At 40.3% G+C, this 21,812-nt stretch overlaps 1 protein-coding gene and 1 long non-coding RNA gene across 41 annotated transcripts in view; one reads left to right on the top strand and one right to left on the bottom strand.

Moving 5' to 3' along the window:
- LOC111181885 (uncharacterized) overlaps positions 1-7,946 on the top strand; it is a 15,885-nt gene extending 7,939 nt beyond the window's left edge. Inside the window, exon 2 of the long non-coding RNA XR_016387733.1 lies at positions 4,907-7,946. This is a non-coding gene — a long non-coding RNA (uncharacterized LOC111181885). The remainder of the gene's footprint in view (positions 1-4,906) is intronic.
- The window catches only part of ZNF12 (zinc finger protein 12), a 208,181-nt gene that overhangs the window by 17,871 nt on the left and 168,498 nt on the right, over positions 1-21,812 (bottom strand). For 31 of the 40 annotated variants that reach the window (XM_089895557.1, XM_089895558.1, XM_089895562.1 and 28 more), the window contains one exon: positions 7,923-21,812. In XM_089895557.1, the coding sequence (XP_089751683.1) occupies positions 19,960-21,812 (1,853 nt within the window). In that variant the 3' untranslated portion in view covers positions 7,923-19,959. Of the gene's footprint in view, positions 1-752; positions 5,369-7,922 lie in introns of those variants that run through there. The other 9 variants (XR_016387728.1, XM_089895591.1, XR_016387725.1 and 6 more) reach the window with 8 other exon arrangements.

Genomic DNA, 21,812 nt, shown 5'->3' with positions numbered 1-21,812 from the left:
AGTGAGAGGCCCGAGTACCGCAAAAAAAACAAAAAAACATTATGTTTACACTGTACTGTAGTCTGTTAAGTGTGCAATAACATTATGCCTAAAAAAATGCACATAACTTAATTTAAAAAGTGATGCTGTTAGAAAAATGATGGTAGTAGACTTGCTCGATGCAGGGTTGCCACAAACCTTCAACTTGTATTAAAAAAAAAAAAAAGGCAGTATCTGCGAAGCACAGTAAAATGAGGTTTGTCTTTGTGTCTTTACTGATTTTCTGCCTGCTGTTTGTGACAGAGCTGTGTTGAAGTCTCCAACATTGGATTCCATCTGTTTCTCCTCGTAGTTCTATCACTTTTTGCCGATGTATTTGACACTTTGTTTTTAGGTGCATACGTGTTAAGGATTGTTACCTCTTCTTGGAGATTTGACCCCTTTATCATTATGAATGACTTTCTTTATCCTTGATAACTTTTCTTACTTTGAATTCTGCTATGTCTGAAAATAATATAGCCACTCCACTCCTGCTTCCTTTTGATTAGTATTATCATGGTGTGTCTTTCTCCATCCATGTACATGGTGGGGAGGGGTGTTCAAACTCTTATCTTTAATGGAGTTCCCCCCACCCCCCCCCCAGTTTTTTTGTTGTGGTAAAATACACATATAAAATTTATCACTTTTAGATAACTAATAAGGACCTACTGTATAGCACAGGGAACTCTACTCAATACTTTGTAATGGTCTACGTAGGAAAAGAATCTAAAAGAGTGGATACATGTATATGTATAATTGATTCACTTTGCTGTACACCTGAAACTAACACAACATTGTAAATCAACTATACTCCAAAAAAAAAAAAAATCACTTTAACCATTTTAAGTATTCAGTAGTGTTAAATAAGTACATTTATAATGTTGTGCAACCGTCACTACCACCCATCCACATGACTCCTTATCTTACAAAGTTAAAACTCTGTACCCATTAAATGATAACTTCACATTCCTTCCTCCTCCTAGCCCCTGGCAACCATCATTATATTCTCTCTCTCTGTGATTTTGACTATTCTAAGTACCTCATATAAATGGTTTTATGTAGTATATGTCTTTTTGTGCTTGTCTTATTTCACTTAGCATAATGTTCTCAAGGTTCATCCATGTTGTAGCATATGTGAAAATTTCCTTCCTTTCTATTGTATATACATATCACATTTGCTTATTTATTCGTCAGTGAACACTTGGGTTGCTTTCACATTTTAGTTAATGTGAGTAATATGGGTGTACAGATATTTCTTTTTTTAAAAAAATTTATTTATTTATTAATTTTTGGCTGTGTTGGGTCTTCGTTTCTGTGTGTGGGCTTTCTCTAGTTGTGGCGAGCGGGGGCCACTCTTCATCGCGGTGCGTGGGCTTGTCACTGTCGCAGCTTCTATTGTTGTGGAGCACAAGCTCCAGACGCGCAGGCTCAGTAGTTGTGGCCCACAGGCCTAGTTGCTCTGTGGCACATGGGATCTTCCCAGACCGGGGCTCGAACCCATGTCCCCTGCACTGGCAGGCAGATTCTCAACTACTGCGCCACCAGGGAAGCCCCAGATATTTCTTTAAGATCCTGCTTTCTGTTCTTTTGGGTATATACCCAGAAGTGGAATTGCTTGGTCATATGGTAATTCCGTTTTTAATTTTTTAAGGAACTGCCACACCCTTTTCTGTAACAGCTGTACTGTTTCACATCCCCACCAACAGTGCACAAGAGTTCCCATGGCTACACATCCTCTCCAGCACTTGTTATTTTGTAGTGGTGGTTGTGTTTTGTTGTGTTTTTTGTTTTCATAGTAGCCGTCCTAATGGGTGTGAGGTGGTATTTCATTGTAGTTTTAATTCATATTCCACTAATGATCAGTGACATTGAGCATCTTTTCATGTGCTTATTGGCTATCTGTGTATTCTCTTTGGAGCAATGTCCAGGTCCTTTGTCCATTGTGAGTTGGATGTTCGGGGAGTTTCTGGTGTTTAGCTGCAGGGGTTCTGTATGTATTCCGGATATTAACCCCCGACAGACATAATGATGTGCAGATGTTTGCTCCCATTCTGTGGGTTGCAGTTTACTCTGTTGATAGTGTCGTCTTTTTTTTTTTTTTTTGCGGTACGCGGGCCTCTCACTGCTGTGGCCTTTCCCATTGTGGAGCACAGGCTCCAGACGCACAGGCTCAGCGGCCATGGCTCACGGGCCCAGCCGCTCCGCGGCATGTGGGATCTTCCCAGACCCGGGCACGAACCTGTGTCCCCTGCATCGGCAGGCGGACTCTCAACCACTGCGCCACCAGGGAAGCCCTGATAGTGTCTTTTGATGCAGAACATTTTTAGTTTTCAGGGAGTCCAGTTTGTCTGTTTTTTCTTTTGTTCCCTGTGCCTTTGGTGTCATATCCAACAAATCATAGCCAGATACTGAGTCATGAAGCGTTTGCCCTGTTTTCTTCTAAAAGTTTTATAGTTTTAAGTCTTACATTTAGGTCTTTGATCCATTTTGAGTTAATTTTTTTATTTGAGGTTAAGTAAAGATCCAACTTTATTCTTCTGCATGTGGATATTCAGTATTCCCAGTACCATTTGCTGAAATGACTATCTTTTCCCCATTGGGTGGTCTTGACAACCTTGTCAAAAAGCATTTGAGCATAAATTTGAGGGTTTATTTCTGGGCTCTCTATTTTATTCCTTTGGTCTGTTTGTTTTTATGCCAGTACCACACCATTTTTAGTACTGTAGCTTTGTAGTATCATAAGGGATATTGGTCTGTAGTTTTCTTGCAACATCTATGTCTGACTTTGTTAAAAGGGTGATGCTGGCCTCATAGAATGAGTTAGGAAGCATTCGCTCTTCTTCAGTTTTTTGGAAAAGTTTGAGAAGGATTTGTATTAGCTCTACTTTCTTTCTTTGGCTGTGCTGCACAGCATGTGGAATCTTTGTTCCCCGACCAGGGATCAAACCCATGCCCCCTGCAGTGGAAGCGTGGAGTCTTAACCACTGGACTGCCAGGGAAGTCCCAGTTTAGTTTTTCTTTCTTTCTTTCTTTCTTTTTCTGCGGTACGCGGGCCTCTCACTGTTGTGACCTCTCCCGTTGCGGAACAGAGGCTCCGGGCATGCAGGCCTAGTGACCATGGCTCATGGGCCTAGCTGCTCCGCAGCATGTGGGATCTTCCCGGACCGGGGCACGAACCCATGTCCCCTGCATCGGCAGGCAGACTCTCAACCACTGCGCCACCAGGGAAGCCCAGCTTTTCTTTAAATGTTTGGTAAAATGAACCAGTGAAGCCATGGTCCAGGACTTTTATTTGTCGGGATATTTTTGGTTACTGACCCAATTTCCATACTAGTTATAGGTGTATTCAGCGTGCCTATTTTCTTCATGATTTAGTCTTGGTAGATTTTATGTTTCTAAAAATTTTTCTATTTCGTCTTGGTAATCCAATTTATTGTACCATTGTTCATAGTACTCTCCCATAATCCTTTTTACTTCAGCAGAATCGGTAGTAACGTTCATATCTTCATTTGTGATTTTAGTAATTTGAGTCTTTCCTTTTTTTTCTTATTCCATCTAGGTAAAAGTTTGTCAAATTTGTTCATCTTTTTTAAAAAACAATTTTTGGTTTCATTTTCTCTGTTTTTCTGTTTTCTATTTTGTTTACATCTGCTCTAATCTTTATTATTTTCTTCTTTCTGCTAGCTTTGGGTTTAATTTGTTCTTTTTCTAGTTCCTTAAATTGTAATGTTTGGTTGTTGATTTGAGATCTTCCTTGCTGCTGTTTAATGTAAACGTTACAGCTACCGTGGTGATTGCATGTGTGTCTTCACCAGCTCCTCATTTCTTCAGTGGTCACACCTCCCACCTGTGGAGGCACAAGATATCCCAGTGCTTTCTTCTCCATTGGGAGGAAAACAGGTTGATTACAATTTAAACTTTTAATGAGGAAGAAAAAGATAAATTAAGCTTATTATCATGTGGATTAGCAGAATGTATATAGTACTTATTAAAGATAAATAAATTGGGGGTGCTCAAAACTTTACTGCCAGGATGGTGATGAAGTATTTTGGAGACCACTCAACTACACGGATGAGTCCAGAATTACTGCACCATGTGCTGAACACCTTTGCAGTTCTTCCTCTTCTCGTGGCCCTGCCCTGTTCCCCTGTTCCTGTCATACTGCTGTGTGTTTTTCATACCTCTTTGACTTTGTGTATGTGCTTGCACCACATTAATGAAGATCTGCTATTGTGAATCCCGACCTGACAAACCAAAATAGTCATATCTCCTACATTATATAACACTGATTCTAGCATAGCTCTAATAATACCTTATTACACAATAAGTATTCATAGGTATGATTTGTCTCCTTACCAAGATTTAAGCTTCTTAAAGGCCAAATAAAAATGATTGATTTAGGGGCTTCCCTGGTGGCACAGTGGTTGAGAGTCTGCCTGCCGATGCAGGGGACACAGGTTCGTGCCCCGGTCCGGGAAGATCCCACATGCCGTGGAGCGGCTGGGCCTGTGAGCCATGGCCGCTGAGCCTGTGCGTCTGGAGCTCCTCTCCCGGAGCTCCGCAATGGGAGAGGCCACAACAATGAGAGGTCCGCGTACCGCAAACAAAGAAAAACAAAAAAGATTGATTTAGGTCAATATTCTTGGCAAGCTAGGATAGTTTCAAACACATGGTAGAAACTTCAGTTTTTTTTGTTTGAATTAATAAGTTAATCTACAATCTGGATTTTCCTATTATGATATCACTTTATCCCACAAAGTGAACCACAAAACAAGGTATAGAATAGGCAGCCTATATAATATTTATGGTAAACTCTAAAATCAACATGTTAAGAATTATTTCCCATCTCTCTCACATCACCCAATACTGATCTCTTTGGCTTGAACAGAAGTGTGCCGGCCAGGGATCCGTGTCATTCAAGGACGTGACTGTGGACTTCACCTGGGATGAGTGGCTACAGCTGACCTGTATGCAGAGGACCCTGTACCAGGATGTGATGCTGGAAAACTACAGCCACCTGGTCTCCGTGGGTGAGGAGTCTTCCCTGTGTAATGCCTCACAGTGTGCATTTTTTTTCTTAGCTGCCAAAACTTATGAGCCCTTGGTGGAGCTTTATGGTATCTGTGCACCTCATGGGTCAGAAATGATTGCTGCTGTTGAGCACAGAAAGAATGTCTCTGTTCTCACTTCCCTAAAGAAAGGTTCAGATGGGCACCATTATCATGTGACTCCTGAGCCGGCACCTTCATTGTCCTTCAGGGCCCCCGATGTCCAAGCAACTTGTCTGAAGTCTTAACCCTGTATCTCACTCACAGGGTACTGCGTCAGCAAACCAGAGGTGATCTTCAAGCTAGAGCAAGGAGAAGAGCCGTGGCCATTAGAGAGAGCATTTCCATGCCGGAGTGATCCAGGTGAGTTAGTCATTATCAGGTGAAAAAAAAGAAGCCACTGGAAAAGCAGACCCAGATGGATTGGTCCAGAAGTTGAGACCTTTGGGGTCTGTCTCAGTACTTCTATGTAGGGGCTTCAGACCTTGGGAAGTAACTGAACGGCGAGCCAGCCTGCCTCAGATAACCTGAACCACATTTCCGTCCACCACTCTTAAGTACCAGTGCTTTCCTCTCTGGCCTGACTTTTAGGGAAGGTGACCATTCTGTGCCCAGTGTTGACCCCCTGCCTGCCTCCTGACCTTTGTTCTTGGTTTCTCCTTTCTAGTATTCATCTTCTCTCCATTTTCATGGACTATTTTCTTTTCAGTTTTCCCCGCAGGCATTTATTAATTCATTCTGCAGATATTCTTACTCTGTGCCATCCACGCTCCTGGTGTCGGGGATACACCAATGAACAAACACTGTTCCTGAGCTCCTATAGCTTACAAGCTAGCAGGAGGAGGAGACGTGAATAAATAAGTTTACACATCCAGTGGTGACGAGAATGGTGAAAAGAACTAAAACAGGAGATAGAGAGCGGGGTGTGCTCTTGTAAAAGGTGGTTGGAGAATGCCTTTCTGATGATGTCAGCATTAGAGCAGATAAAGAAGTAAGGAGGTGAGTCATGTGGATCCTGGGGGTTCCAGGCGAAGGAACAGCCACAGGGCCAAGTTCCTGCGGCAGCAGTTTGTTGGAAGTGCTCTGAGGAAAACAGGGAGGCCAGAGTGGTGGCAGGGGAGCACCTGAGAGGGATGCTGGTGGGAGGTGACATCAGACAGGTAGCCAGGGGCCAAATGATGTCTTACAGGACACGGCGAGGGCTTTGACTTCATTTGGGGCGGGTTGTGTAGCTATTACTGGATTTCTACAAAAGAGTATGTTTTAAAAGAATTTCTTTGCTACTATGCAGAGGAATTGGGGACAGGGACAAGGGTGGTGGACAAAGTAAAAGCATAAAAACAGTGTGAAATGCTGGCTCCTGAAATACTGACCACCACCATTGTTAAGGCGAATCATTTATTGCTCACCCTGACAGTCTTCGTAGCATCTTGGAAAAGAGTGAACAAAGTCAGGTTATTTATGAGATTTGAGGGTATAGTTTAAAGTATATTTTTTTAATTCAGGGGCTTAATAACCTTTGGGTAAGAATTATGATTTAACAGTTTAGGATTTGTGGACAGGTCTTGGAGAATAAGTAGTATAGTATCTATGGGAAAGGTGAGAAGTTTGTTTAAAAGGGTTTTGAGGCAGCTTCTGAAATGAACAGTAAGATCATTTGCAACTTCTATTTTCCTGGGCATGAGTTTCATGGGGCAGGAAAGTCTGCCGGTAACACAGTCGAACAGTAGTCATGGTAATGCAGAGAGTAAGCTGTGTGGATGTTGACGGTTTCAGCTCTCGACAGCAAAGAGGTGTTTGCAGTGGCTCAGATGTGAAGTGAGGGAGGGGGTAGACGTGATGAAATGTGGCTCCACGTTGGGAGAGTAGGATTTGCTGTTGGGTAGGATGTGGAGTGAGAGAATGGGGTGGGGAGCCGAGGATGACCTCAGTATTTAGTCTGAGCAACCTGCTGGGGTGGGAAGCATTCACTGAGATGGGAAAAGTGGGGAGGAGCAGTTCGGGGCAAATTTTTTAAGAAGTGACTTTGAGAAGCGTCAGTGACTTGAGATGATTATTCAAATTTAGATGTTGATAAGGCCCTTGGACATACAGATCTGGAGTTGGAGAACAGACAGGAGTGCAGATTAAATTTGAAAGTCATGAGTTGAAAGGTGGTATGCAGACATAACTGGGCCTCGGGCAGTGGATGTGGATAGACAGGAAAAGAGGCTGCAACCCACAGCCTTACAACACGTAGGAGTCACAAGCGTAACAGAGAAGAAAACCCAGAGAGATGTCTGGAGGGCAAGAAAGGTGCTTGTCAAGAAGGATACAATGAATTTCTAGTTTGAAATAGGAAATATGAAGTCAGCGTTTTCCCCCTTTGTTCCTGTAAACCATCTAAAACCAACTAGGAGATTGAGAAATGAGTTGCAGACTGGTATTTTGTATAAATCTGAGAAATAGCTAAACTTGAAACCATGACATAAGGGGAAGAACTGTTGAAAGCAATAAAAAATCAAGCTGGGTACAGGCACCTGGAATTGGAACCAGAGAGAGACCTCCAGGGCTGCTGACCTCAGAAAGAAATGCAAGGTGACTAACCCTTGGTAAAACATCAGGAAGGGATTGAACAAGATTGTGGCAGGAACTTCCTTGTTACCTGCTTTGGTTCTGAGAAGCAGAGAAGTGGGATTCAGGGTGGAATCACACACATAACCCTTAACTGTGTAAAGTATTGGTCTTTGTAGCATTTGGGGGATAAACGAGACTTTGCACGTGAAAATGCCCATAGGTTTTCAGAGAGAAATAAAAAATAATCAAATATAATGTTAAGTCCTTGGTCCTAAGCAGCCAGTGCAGGATGCATGGATGTTTTCGTAAGAAAAAAAAAAAAGGGAAGAAAGAGAAAAAAAGAAAAGGCAAAAGAAAAAAAAAAAAAAAGTAAGTGAAGGACACGCACCTGAAAAATATTGTCATAAAAGAGAGAAATATTGTGACCAAGTATCTCACTATGAATGTTTCACAGCTTAATGAAGTAATTGCTTTTATGATTCAAAAGCACAAGGAACCATATATAAGCACTGAGGGGAGAGATGAAGAGACACAGGAGATTGTCTGAAAGGTTCCAGTGCTCAGGAATGAACTGGAAGAAGAAACATCCTGACAGTAAAATGTGTAGAATTGGAAGGAGCACAAGGATCTGAAAACATAGTGAGGGGCCTGGAAGAGAGGAGCACAGGAAGTGAGCAGATGAAATGGGAATTGGGGCACAGTTAAAGGGGTCACATGTGGAAGACTGGAAAAGGAGGTTCAGCATGCACACCATCCAGTCCCCCATGTGGAAAGCCAGAGATAATTGAATAGAACAAATACTTAGAGATACATTTCAAAGAAGCTTCCTGGTATGAAAGAAGACTGGAGTCTACATGAAAAGGACTAACTTACGGGAAACTAACTCAGAACTGTCGCCACCATGGTGTATCCTAGGGAAGTTACTAGATTTTTAAAGAAAGAAAGGTTCTTTTTGGTCTGCAAAACCAAAGAATTAAGTCATTTAAAACTTTGTTGAGGAATATTGACAAATATAATTGTATATATTTAAAACGTACAGTGTGACGATTTGATGTACATATATTGTAGAATGGTTACCAAGATTAAGATAATTAACACATCCATCACCTTACGTAGTTAACAGGTAATTTGTATGTGTGTTTTTTTTGGGGTGGTGGTGAGAATGATTCAGATATGTTTGCAACAGCATTCAAGGGTACAATACCATATTATTAACTATAGTCACCATGCTCTACATTAGATCCCCAGCACTTGAATTAAGTCTTTTTTCTTTTAAATTCTGGCTGTGCTGCTCGGTTTACAGGATCTGTTCCCTGACCAGGGTTTGAACCTGGGCCACAAGAGCAAAAGCACTGAATCCTAACCACTAGGCCACCAGGGAACTCCCCAATCATTTTTAAGGAGGAGAAAAAAAATCAAGTTGATCTCAGACGTCCATAATAACATCCAGTGCTTTTAAAAGCACTGGAGAAAGAATTACAAAATCCTTAAGAACTAAAAGTAAATCCCAATAATTTTATATGTAGACAAAATGTTATTCAGCTAAAGTAACAACAGTAAGTTTGAACATGCAAGAATGCAGGGAAATATTGTTTTCGTGAATTCTTTGTAAAGAATTTTCTAGAACATGAACTTTAATCAAGAAATGGTAAAGTATAAAATAGCAGAAGATTGTTTTTGAGTGCTATTTAAGTGAGAACTAAGTCTAAAACTGAAGTGGGGATTGATTATCAGGATAGAATTAAAACATAAAGGACTTAAGATTTTAGGATTATTAGATATAAAATTTTAAAATTTGTGTGGAATAGCCACATCCCAAAATAAACAAAGCAGTTTAGAAGGCTAAAAACTAGGGGGAGCTTGCCCTTTCAAATTCAGTGCTAGCTATTGGCTGTAGTGTGATATTAATGTAAGAATAAACGGATCAGGGGGCTTCCCTGGTGGCGCAGTGGTTGAGAATCTGCCTGCTAATGCAGGGGACACAGGTTCGAGCCCTGGTCTGGGAGGATCCCGAGCCCTGGTCTGGGAGGATCCCACATGCCGTGGAGCAACTAAGCCCGTAAGCCACAACTACTGAGCCTGTGCGTCTGGAGCCTGTGCTCCACAACAAGAGAGGCTGTGATAGTGAGAGGTCCGCGCACTGCGATGAAGAGTGTCCCCCACTTGCCACAACTAGAGAAAGCCCTTGCACAGAAACAAAGACCCAGCACAGCCAAAAATAAATAAATTAAAAAAAAAAAATCAGAACATTTCCCAGCTGTGGTCAGAGGAAGTCCTGACTACTGAATAAAGGCACAGAGAGATGCAACATTGGTGCCTTTGAAGATGGGAGAATGAGGCTAAGAGCCAGGGAAGGCAGGGCTTAAAAAATAAAATAAAATAAACGGATCAGAAGATTCCAGAACTAGCTCCATGCATATGGAAATCAGATATGTGAGAAACAGACAAAGGGTAGGTAATTCAATGAGTGCTGTTGAGAAAATTATTCATATGGAGAAAACATTTGTCTTTTACCATTATACAGAAATCAATTTAAAAGTAAAATATATAAGACTTCTGGAAGAAAGTATAGTGGAATATGTTTATAACTATATAAAAGGGGAATATATGTACACTCTTGATATATATGTATCATCATCTATGTACAATCCTTATGAAAGGGTTCTCAAACAGCACAAAAACACGGTTTTAGAAGAAAAAAATAGATGATATTAAGAACATTCACTCATTACAAAACACCATAAAAATTCAAAATTCATGGCATAGAGTGAGAGAAGTTATTTTTCACATATACAACCAGCAAAGGCTTAATATCCAAAATACATTCATGGCTTTTCTCAAACAGAAATTTAAATAAGACATTATACATTATTCATTTTACTTAATTTCTGCTTCCTCCCACTGGCATGTAACTTCATGAGAACAGGGTTTGTTTTCTTTCATGTCTGTGTTTCCACTGTCTAGGATAGTGCCAGCCACAGTTTAGCATTCAATAAAAGTTTGTTGAATAATGAACTCCTACAATTCATAAGAAAAAGTCAAACAACCCAACAGAGAAGTGGACAAAAGACATACATGAAAAGGAGACACAAGTGGGAAACAAAAATACAAATGATAAATGAGAATATCTACAACTTCATTCGTAATAAGAGAAGTAAAAAGTATGACAGTGAAATAGCATCTTCTGTGCTCAAATTTGGCAAAAATTAAGACGTCTTTCAATAGCAAGCAGTTTTGATCACATGATCACTCTGCTGGGAAGAGTTTGTCAAGAACTAGGTCTTACAATGTCCCTTCCCTGTACCTCATCTGTTCCTAAGAGTTAAGGTTTTCACTTTACCCATTCCCACGTTCTCTATCTCCACCTCGTCTGCCCTCTACTCTCTGTTTTACCTGAGATGTTCTAGTCTTTTCATTGTCAGTGTGGCAGAAACTAACCCTAAAATCATTTCTTCCAAATTGTAAATCTTCTCACGTTCCTTATTTCCACTTACTTGGGTTCTAATCCTTTTCTTCTTCCGTACCTGACAACCATGAAAAGTACCTGTAATACTGATCTGTCCATGGTTCCTCTTATTTTTAATTTTCTTTTGAAAACTGTCTTCTATAGCTTTTATTCTTATCTTCCAGTCACCTTACTTAAAACCAGAACCTTATTCTCTGATGCCTTATTTCATTCCTAATTGTAAGTATATACTTTTAAATCTAAAGCATCTGTTTCAGCTTGTTGCTGGCCTTATATAATCCTAGGGTTGTCCTCTATTACTTAAGATACCTTTTCTTAAACATATCAGTCCATATTCATCCTTTTTTGTTGATGTTACTCAAAAACTCATGGTAAGTTCCATATGATCCTCCTTCTAAATACTGCTCATATATCTTACTCACATCTGCACCTCTTCTTGAGGTTTGCCTGTCCAGATCCTTAAGAAAGGGCTTAGGACTGTGCCTGGCATGTAGTTAATGCTTGTTGTGCGTATTTTACACTTAGTTTATGTTTGAGCTCAAGTACTCACCTCTGTTTTGAAGTGCTTCTTACTCTCTCCCCTCTTAGAATTCCCATTTCACTTAGCCACAAGGAATTCAGACCTCATCATATACTGTGACACCTGAGAGCATCTGGTTATTGCTGAGGCTTTTGTCCCCATCTGGGGGGCGTCTTTTTTTTTTTTAACGCTTCCTTAATTTGATGTATAGTATATAATCGATATGCTCATCTATTAATGCTTATATGTTTATTCAGAAAGCATTTCCTAAGTACATAGGGCTACATCACTTACCTGTGGATTCTGATTCATAGGGTACATGGATTGACATGGGGCTATGACAGTCTATACTCCTTGTTTTGGTTTTTTTTTATAAATTTGTTTTTATTTGTTTATTTTTGGCTGCACTGGGTCTTCGTTGCTGTGCGCGGGCTTTCTCTAGTTGCGATGAGCGGGGGCTACTCTTTGTTGAGGTGCGTGGGCTTCTCATTGTGGTGGCTTCTCTTGTTGCGGAGTGTGGGCTCTAGGCGCGGGGGCTCAGCAGTTGTGGCGCACGGGCTCCAGAGCACAGGCTCAGCAGATGATTGTAGACCAGTGGTTGCTCTGTTTTGACCTTGGAGCTGCAGGCAGCTCGGTTACATTGTCTTATTTGCCTTCTCTGTCCTCACAGGTTGTTAAGTACTCTGGTTCTTTCCAGATTTTTGTTTTATTTATATAGCTCATATTTTACACTTGTGCTAATTAACTAAAGTGGCATTTTAATTGTTCTTGCTTTGTAACACTTCTCCAAGTCCCTCTTCATTTCTATTTTTCAAGACTTTCTTGGCTTTTCCCACATTAATTCTTAGAGGCGACCTTTAGAACGGATTTACCAGGCTCCTCTCCAGAGCTTTTTGGGATTCTGATTGAATTTAAATTTAGTCTAAAGTAGCTGCCTACTGAGTGGCACTCCTAATCCCACTGGCTGGACCACTTCCCCCCAACCAGAGGCAGGGCTCAGAGACAGTTTCTGTTGGTTTTTTTCCTGTGAGTGGGCCATACTTTCTTTGCATGTTTTGTAATTTTTGGCTGAAAACTAGACATTTTAGATAACGTGGGAACTCTGGAAATCAGATTCTCCCCCTGCCCCAGGGATTTTTTGTTGTGGGTTCTTGTCGTTTGCGTCCTTATTGACTTTTCTAAACTATTTTTATAAGTCTATATCCTTCGTCATGTGTGGCCACTTAACTCTTTTTAGTTTTTGTTTTATACTGGAGTATATAGTTGATTTACAATGTCATGTTAGTTTCTGGTGTACAGCAAAGTGATTCATAAAGATTCATAAAGAATATATGTATTCTTTTTCATATTCTTTTCCACTGTAATTTATTACAAGTTATTGAATATACTTCCCTGTGCTATACAATAGGTCCTTGTTGGTTATCTATCTTATATTTAGTAGTGTGTATATGTTAATCCCAAACTTCTAATTTATCCCTCCCCCCTACCTTTCCCCTTTGGTAACCATAAGTTTGTTTTTGAAGTCGGTGAATCTGTTTGTTTTGTAAATAAGCTCGTTTGTATCATTTTTTTTAGATTCCACATATAAGTGATATCATATTTGTCTTTGTCTGACTTAGTATGATAATCTCTAGGTCCATCCATGTCGCTACAAATAGTGTTATTTCATTCTTTGTGTCTGGGTAATATTCCATTGTATATATGTACCACGTTTTCTTTATCCATTCCTCTGTTGATGGGCATTTAGGTTGCTTCCATGCCTTGGCTATTGTAAATACTGCTGCTATGAACACTGGGGTGCATTTATCTTTTTGAATTATGGTTTTGTCTGGATATATGCCCAGGAGTGAGATTGCTGGATCATACGGTAGTTCTATTTTTAGTTCCTTAAGGAACCTCTATACTGTTCTCCATAGTGGCTGCACCAATTTACATTCCCACCAACAGTGCAGGAGGGTTCTCTTTTCTCCACACCCTCTCTAGCATTTGTTTATAGACTTTTTGGTGATGGCCAGTCCGATTACTGTGAGGTGATAACCTCATTGTAGTTTTGATTTGCATTTTCTAATAATTAGCGATGCTGAGCATCTTTTAATGTGCTTTTTGGCCATCTGTATGTCTTCTGTGGAGCAATGTCTATTTAGATTTTCTGCCCATTTTTTGATTGGGTTATTTTGATACTGAGCTGCATGAGCTGTTTGTATATTTTGGAGACTAATTCCTTGTCAGTGGCTTTATTTACAAATATTTTTTTCCCCATCTGTGGGTTGACTTTTTGTTGTTTATCATTTCCTTTATTGTGCAAAAGCTTTTAAGTTTAATTAGGTCCCATTTGGTTTTTTGTTTTTATTTTCGTTATTCTAGGAGGTGGATCCAAAAAGATACTGCTGCGATTTATGTCGAAGAGTGTTCTCTGCCTATGTTTTCCCTCTAAGAGTTCTATAGTGTCCGGCCTTACTTACACTTAGGTCTTTAATCCATTTTGAGTTTTTGTGTATGGTATTAGAGAATGTTCTGATTTCATTCTTTTACATGTAGTTGTCCAGTTTTCCCAGCACCACTTATTGAAGAGACTGTCTTCTCGTATATTCTTGCCTCCTTTGTTGTAAATTAGGTGACCATAGGTGCGTGGGTTTATTTCTGGGCTTTCTATCCTGTTCTATTGCTCTATATATATATATTTTTTCAGTACCATACTGTTTTGATTACTGTAGCTTTGTCAGGGCACCTGATTCCTCCAGCTCCGTTTTTCTTTCTCAGGATTACTTTGGATATTTGGGGTCTTTTGTGTTTCTGTGCAAACGTAAAAAATTTTTGTTCTAGTTCTGTAAAAAATGCCATTGGTAACTTGATAGGGATTGCATTGAATCTGTATATTCTGTGGTCACTTAATTCTGTTCCATTAGCTTCCAGAGGTCAGCTGTGTTTTGTCAGCTTCTGTAAACACCTGGAGCCAAAAAAAGGGGACATTCCCCCAGTTTTGCAGGCTGGCTGTGTTAGGCACTCCTTCAGCACTTAGCCAGGCTGGTTCCACTCTGCCTTAGCCTTCACTTCCAGCTTACATGGAGCCTGTAGGCCAGTCCAGGTGAGAGCATAGGGACTTTTCAGGTCTTTTCTGAGCTGTGTCTCACCTGGGCACACACGATGTGCACTAGGAAGCGTGCACTAGGAAGCTTTTCAAAAGCTTGTATTGCCACACAGAACTCCATTTTCCAACCTGTCCCTTCCCAGGCTTCTCAATATGTCTGCTGCTCACTTTGACTGTCATCCTGCCCCCCAGGTTGCTGCCCCCACCCCCAGGACTTGTGCCTTTAAATGCCTTTGGCACCAGCCCTCTGGGAAGACTGCTCTGAGTCAAGGAAACAACAAAGGGAAGCCCTGTTACTGACTTACAGACAGCAGCCCACAGGTGAGGCCCACAAGCACAGCCCTGTGGGGTAAGGTCTCATTCTTGCCCTGCCCCCAGCAACCTGTGCCTGGGACTCAGGCTGCCATCAGTCAGGCTGGTGACCGGAGATGTGGGGGACAGTGGGTAGGCAGCTTTCTCATTGCAAAGTGTTGCCCTTATCAAGCTTCCTTGGTGGTTCTAAGTCCCACACTAGATTCTAGAGTTTTGCCAACGTTGCCAGCTCATTAATTGTTCATGTTGGGGGAGGGGGACAGATTTCTCTACTCTGCCATTTTTGGTGAAATCACTTCCCGTCAGTTTTCAAGCACTTCCTGATTGCTCATACAAATGACTGTTCTACACCTAATTTTCCTAATCAGCATTGGAATAAGCTTTTACTCTTAAGAGCTCTGGTTCCATTTAGTGGAGAATAATTACAAACCAAGATCTGGGTGAACATTTTTCTTTTTCTTTGGGGGGGGGCGGGCGCACACATTTTTCTAAAATACTGCATATTTAATTAGGAATTTAATACTATTACAGTGTGCTAGTATTTATTAGGATTCTGTTGATTCCACAAATAATCTTGTTGAAAAGATTATTGTTGAAAAGATTTTGAGTGGGCTGCCTTTTACTTTCTAAGACTCACTCTTGTATTTCATCATTTTGGAGGAAGGCATAGGTTGCATTTTAGAAGACATGACTGCAGTTCATTTTTTGTTGGCTAATTCTGTGTGTCAGATTGGCTGCCAAGCAAAGTGGCTGAACCAAGAGATTGAAATCTCATGTACAATTCCAAACAGGGGGTCCAGGGAGGTAGGGGACCCTCCCCATCCCGTTCCATGGTGTTATCCAGAGAAAAGTTTCCCTTCAACGTATTACTTTTCCATCCCCTAAGCAGGAATTGGCAAAATATGGATCATAGGCCAAATTTGGCCTACTGCCTCTTTTTTGTACAGCATAAACCAAGAATGGTTTTTATATGTTTTAGAATAATAAGTTCTATCAAACACAGCCCAAGCAAGGGAAGGAGGAAAGGCAGTGAAGAACCAACTTTTAAGAATGTGACTCAGAGGATGACACAGATTTCCCTAATGGGCTCCAACATAATCACCTGGCCACACCTACCTGAAAGGTTAAGTTGAGAAGTCAAATCTCCAGTGATGTGCCAGTTGAAACTGAAGGGGGAATCTCTTTCATAAACAGCAGGGTAACACTGTAGTACAGTCAGCAGCCCAGTTTATTACACTGAGTTCTACAAAGTGATGCAGACACTCACATGTAGAACTCTTTCATCATAAGAACGTTTACAAGCAGCTGTGCCATTTTCCTGAAAGTTGGCTTGGGTAGAAGTTGCCAGAAAAGGCACAGAAGGCACCATTTAGGTACCTAAGCTATAAAATTCTGGCTAAAACTGAACAGAATAAAACATTATTGGGGATTTTAATTAGGAGCCTTTAATTTTCCTGTGTGCATGTCTTCGTATTTCTGGAGGAGTCCTGGGCACAGTGTTAACTGTACTACTCAGTGAAAACATGCTTATTTTATCAGCATTGGTTTCTGTGTGGACCCCACTGTGTCTTCATGCCAAACCCCAATTCCATCCCTTCCCCCACAGGTACTCACACTGATGAAGGTATGACCTTAAGCACATATAGAGGGTGTGTGTGTAACTTAATTGATGTAAACATTTTTTAGTTGCACGAAATCTCATTCCATCCATTTTTCTTTCATTCATATCTAAAAGTGTTAATCAGCTGTGCTACAACAGAGCACACACACTGCTAACTGCTGGACACCACCCCACTGCTTGATCCACATTTTACTCACCTCTTCTAATGACAGTCACCTAGGATATCTCAAAAGTCCTGCTGTGGTGAAATTCCTCCTGTGTATAGAATTTCTCTGGGATCTATCAACAGATTGGGGTACTACTGCATGATAAAGCACACATATTATTGAATTTAAAAGGTATTTCCAGGTTAGTTTCCCAGATGCCTGTATCATTTTATACTTCCACAGTATACAAACATACCAATACATCCTTACCAGTATCTATCCATACAACTTTCTTTGGGGTGCTAGAGTGGACAGCCCAGCCAGCCACGCTGAGGTGGAATAAAGAGAGGGTGACTCTCTGTTGCCTCAGAAGAGGGCCCTGGTGTTAGGAATGGTCTTCATTTTGACCTGTTTGAGAGGCCACAGAAGCATCAAATGAACCACCATTTCACTATAACTGAAAAAACAGACAAAAAAACCTGGGGGAATCTCACCTCTATGTGCCAGGAGGGGTCGACCTCCTGCTCAGCCCTTGGAAACCCCCTGGGAGTTCCAAATCTGCTCATACTCCACAGTATGAGGTCACTGTGTTTGCTGCTGGGTGGGGAAACAGAACCATCCCCTGTGGTGCCTTCTTTCATGAACTTAGGCCTTGCCAGGAATAGTTAAAAACTTTTCAAATACTGCATTCCATCAAATCTAAGACAACCCATTATTTTAAGTACCTCTAAGGAAGAAAAAAAATCAATGCCAGTTGAATCAGAACATGCTATAGATCCTAACTTCAGAAAACACTGACATCTCTGAAACAATAAAGAAATCCCACGACTGCATTACTGAAGAGGCAGTTGAGGACCACGACCACTTACATGTACAGGACCCTTTCATGTCAGGCACTCCATAAGAGAAAAAGAATGTGGTAAACCATTTAAACTTTTCAAATATTTTACTTAAAATGCATAGTGTTTATTTAAGCTACTTCCCTCTAGTGTAGGAAACCTCTGCAAATATCATTTCAACAAATATACTATATATAGTTGCTACACAAAACTATTATACATTCTACCAGAATTTTAATTCCTGTTATGTAGCAGACTCAAGATCATCTAGACAAATATGGTGGAAAAGTGATAAGCAACAAAAAACAGGTGCCATGAGTGACAGAAATACATGAGAAACATGGCATTTCATCTCCGTGGTAAGGGGTGAATTACTCAAATAATACAGGCTATCAGGCTAATCACTGGACAACAGAAGTAGGTCCTTACCTGACACCATATATTGTCAACAACATGGTAGCAATGATCCATGAATAACAAATTAACCTAAACAAAATTTATGTCATGCATTACCAAAAGAAAGATATACCTGACATCATATCAGGTTCCAGAGGTTCTTAGTAACATAACAATTTAGAAAAACATACACATTTAATGGTTTCAGGTTTTCTAATTCTTAAACTATTTACACCAAAATTTACAGAAAATAATTTCGAAATCAACAGCTCAAAATAAATGATTTGCCTAAAGTCCACTTCTCAATCGCGTAACTCCTACAAACTCTGTATCTTTAGTTATCCCTAAAAACAACCTAAATCAATCATCTTAAAAATAAATTTAGTCTTTCAGAAAAGAAACAGTCCAGAGGTGGAATGGCTACATGGCTAGCTGGTTCAGTGGCTCAAGAGCATTGCCCAGGTCCCAGGTTCTTCCAATCTTTCTGCTCTGCCATGTACAAATTATATTATAATTCATTGCTGAAAGACAGAGCCAGGCATCACATCCAGAGGAGGAAAAGTTCAACAAGGTTCCATTTCACCCAGCATGATTCCTTGAAGCTTTGAAGAAAACTTTTCCAGAAATAACCTGTCAGATGTTTCCTTTATTTGTCTAGAATGGGTCCTTGGACCACTCTAAACCAGTTGCTGGCCATGAGAAAGGGGTTATCATTATTGGCTGAAACTAATCAGGATTTTTCTGTTCTGTCAGGAAGAATGGATACCCAAACTTGGCCAGCCAACAATAAGGAGCGAGTGACTAGGGTGGTCACCCAACAATGCCAGCTACAAAGCCATATGAACCCACTCTTAATCCATTCAAGAAGGAGCAAAGCACAGTGTTTAAAAATACCATCGTATCAAACAAAATTAATTCCTAGGTTACACATCATGTGTGCTCTGCACACTTACACTTAGGTAGGCATCTAAATAAAAAACCGTAGATGAAAAAAATTAGATTAAAATGAAACTATTTTAGGTTCATCTAAAAAAACTGTACTGAGTGCAATGAGTCCTATGTTCCTCACTACAGACTTCTGGCTTTAACAATTGTAAATTATCTATGCCATTTTCTATTTTTTGCATAGATTTCTATCTCTTGCTAATTCAGATACAGTTGAAAACATTATTAAAAACACTGGCTCCCTTATGGAAGACTTAGTTCATTACCAATGATAAAATGCATTTATAAATGCCAGGGAAGATTACAAAAAGAAGCATACTTCATATCTTTCAAATATTAGTTCAGTAATTAAGATACTAACATAGTGGTGCTACTTAAAATGGGTCTTTACCATATGTCTTAGAAATTATTCTAATAAGGATAAGATGCCTTTTCAAACATGATTCAAACTGAACAATTCCTGTAATGCAGCATCTTAAAAAGCAAAAAGACCAAAACACCCTCAAAAGCATTAGTCCTACATCCTCAGGACCCACTCATATATGAGCTTAATGTTGCCATGTTGCTGTCTTGATTAGCTACCTGACAACTTTACAGCTTCTATTTACATAAGGAGCATGTTTATTCACAACAGCCATCTTCTGTGGCTCGTTTTTTACAAAAAGCTTTATATTTTATCAGAAACATAACTTTCAGTATTCATAATTTCCAACAGAATATGTTCTCCACATTCCTTAAGTTGAGAGATTTTCCCTTGGTCTGAATTCCCTGATATGTGAAACAGTTTGAATCCATGGTGAAACTATGTACAATTTAAGTATCAATAAATTTTTACTCTTATCAACCCATCATGGGGCCTAGTTACAGTTGTGGTTTCCATCCTGTGAACTTCCAGATTCCAAGTCTGACTATAATGCTCGAAGGCTTGTCCACACTCACCTTTGTGAACTGTCTTAGGATGGTAGGAATATTGAAGGTTCTGTGACATTAAATGAGGTGTGACTTCAGAGAAGCCTTCCCACGTCAAGTACGTTCATATTCCCTCTCCTATGAATTCTCTGATGGCTATTGAAGGCTGATTTGTGGTAGAATTTTTTCCCACATTCGTTACATTCATAGGGTTTCTCTCCTGAATGAGTTCTATAATGTACTGTAAGGTATGACATCCGAGAGAACGCTTTCCCACATTCGTTACATTCAAAAGGCTTCTCTCCTGAATGAATTCGATGATGTATAGTGAGATATGACATCTGAGAGAAGAACTTCCCACATTCACAACACTCATAGGCTTTCTCTCCTGTGTGTGTTCTCTGATGTCTATTAAGAGCTGAATTCTGGCAGAAGGTTTTCCCACATTCAGTACATTCATAGGGCTTCTCTCCTGAATGAATTCTGTGATGTATAGTGAGGTATGACATCTGAGAGAAGAACTTCCCACATATGTAACATTCATAGGGCTTCTCTCCTTTATGTATTCTCCGATGTCTACAAAGGGCTGAATTCTGGTAGAAGGTCTTCCCACATTCGTTACATTCATAGGGTTTCACTCCTGAGTGAGTTCTATGATGTATAGTGAGGTATGACAACTGGGAGAATAACTTTCCACATTCATTACATTCATAGGGCTTCTCTCCTGTGTGGACTCTCTGATGTCTCATGAGGGCTGAGTTCAGGTAGAAGGTTTTCCCGCATTCGTTACATTCATAGGGCTTCTCTCCTGAATGAGTTCTGTAATGTACAGTGAGATATGACAACCGAGAGAAGAATTTCCCACATTCATTGCACTCGTAGGGTTTCTCTCCTGTGTGTGTCCTCTGGTGTGTAGTCAGAGTAGACTTGCGGCAGAAACATTTCCCACACTCGTTGCACTTATAGAGTTTCACGCCTGTGTGAATTTTCTGATGGTCATTAAGTGCTGACTTCTGGGAGAAGGTTTTTCCACAGTCATGACAAACATAGGGTCTCTCTCCTGAATGTGTTCTCTGGTGTTGTGTGAGATGTGTCTTCTGGCAAAATGATTTTCCACAATAACTACATTCATAGGGCTTCTCTCCTGAGTGAGTTCTCTGATGTTGAATGAGGTGTAACTTCTGGTAGAAAGTTTTCCCACATTCAGTACATTCATAGGGCTTCTCCCCTGTGTGTGTTCGCTGATGTACAGTGAGGGTTCCCTTCTGGCAGAAGGATTTCCCACATTGGTTACATTCATAAGGTTTCTCTCCTGTATGAGTCCTCTGGTGTATAATAAACTTTGACTTTTTACAGAAGGATTTCCCACATGCATTGCATTCATAGGGCTTCACTTCCATATGAGTTCTCTGGTGCACACTGAGGTTTGACATTTGGAGAAAAGCTATTTCAGATTCGTTCCACTTGTAGGGCTTCTCCTCCATATGATTAACAAACACTGTACCCTTTTGAAAGGCTTTCTGATATTCCATATATTCAAAGGGTTTCTCTAAAATATGAATGTTCTGATAAATACTTCCTTCATTTAGAGCATAAGCCTCCCTATTTTGATTAAATTCATAAGGTTTATCTCCTGGATGAGTTTTCTCAAGCTTAACATGGAGAAGTGCTTTCCCACATGCACTACATTCATCTGGCTTCATTCTTGCATAGCTTCCATCACTACTAATATATTCTGAAGTAGATTTTAAACTCTTTCCACATGAGTCACATTTACAGGATATTTTTCTTGAAGGAACAGGGTTTGTTTCCACATTAAAAGTCTTACCAAAAACATTACCTCTCTCTTCAATCAGGGTTTTGTTGTTGACAAATTCAGTTTGCCTTGAATGTTTGTCTTCATTTTCCTGGGCTCCCTCTATCAGATCATGGGCTTCCCAGTCTTCTT

The sequence above is a fragment of the Delphinapterus leucas genome, chromosome 15, assembly GCF_059928025.1.
Source record: "Delphinapterus leucas isolate spDelLeu-1000000601 "Yukka" chromosome 15, BTC_Dleu_Yukka2, whole genome shotgun sequence".
NCBI classification, from domain to species: Eukaryota; Metazoa; Chordata; class Mammalia; order Artiodactyla; family Monodontidae; genus Delphinapterus; species Delphinapterus leucas.
This window is presented reverse-complemented; position numbering and strand designations above follow the sequence as displayed.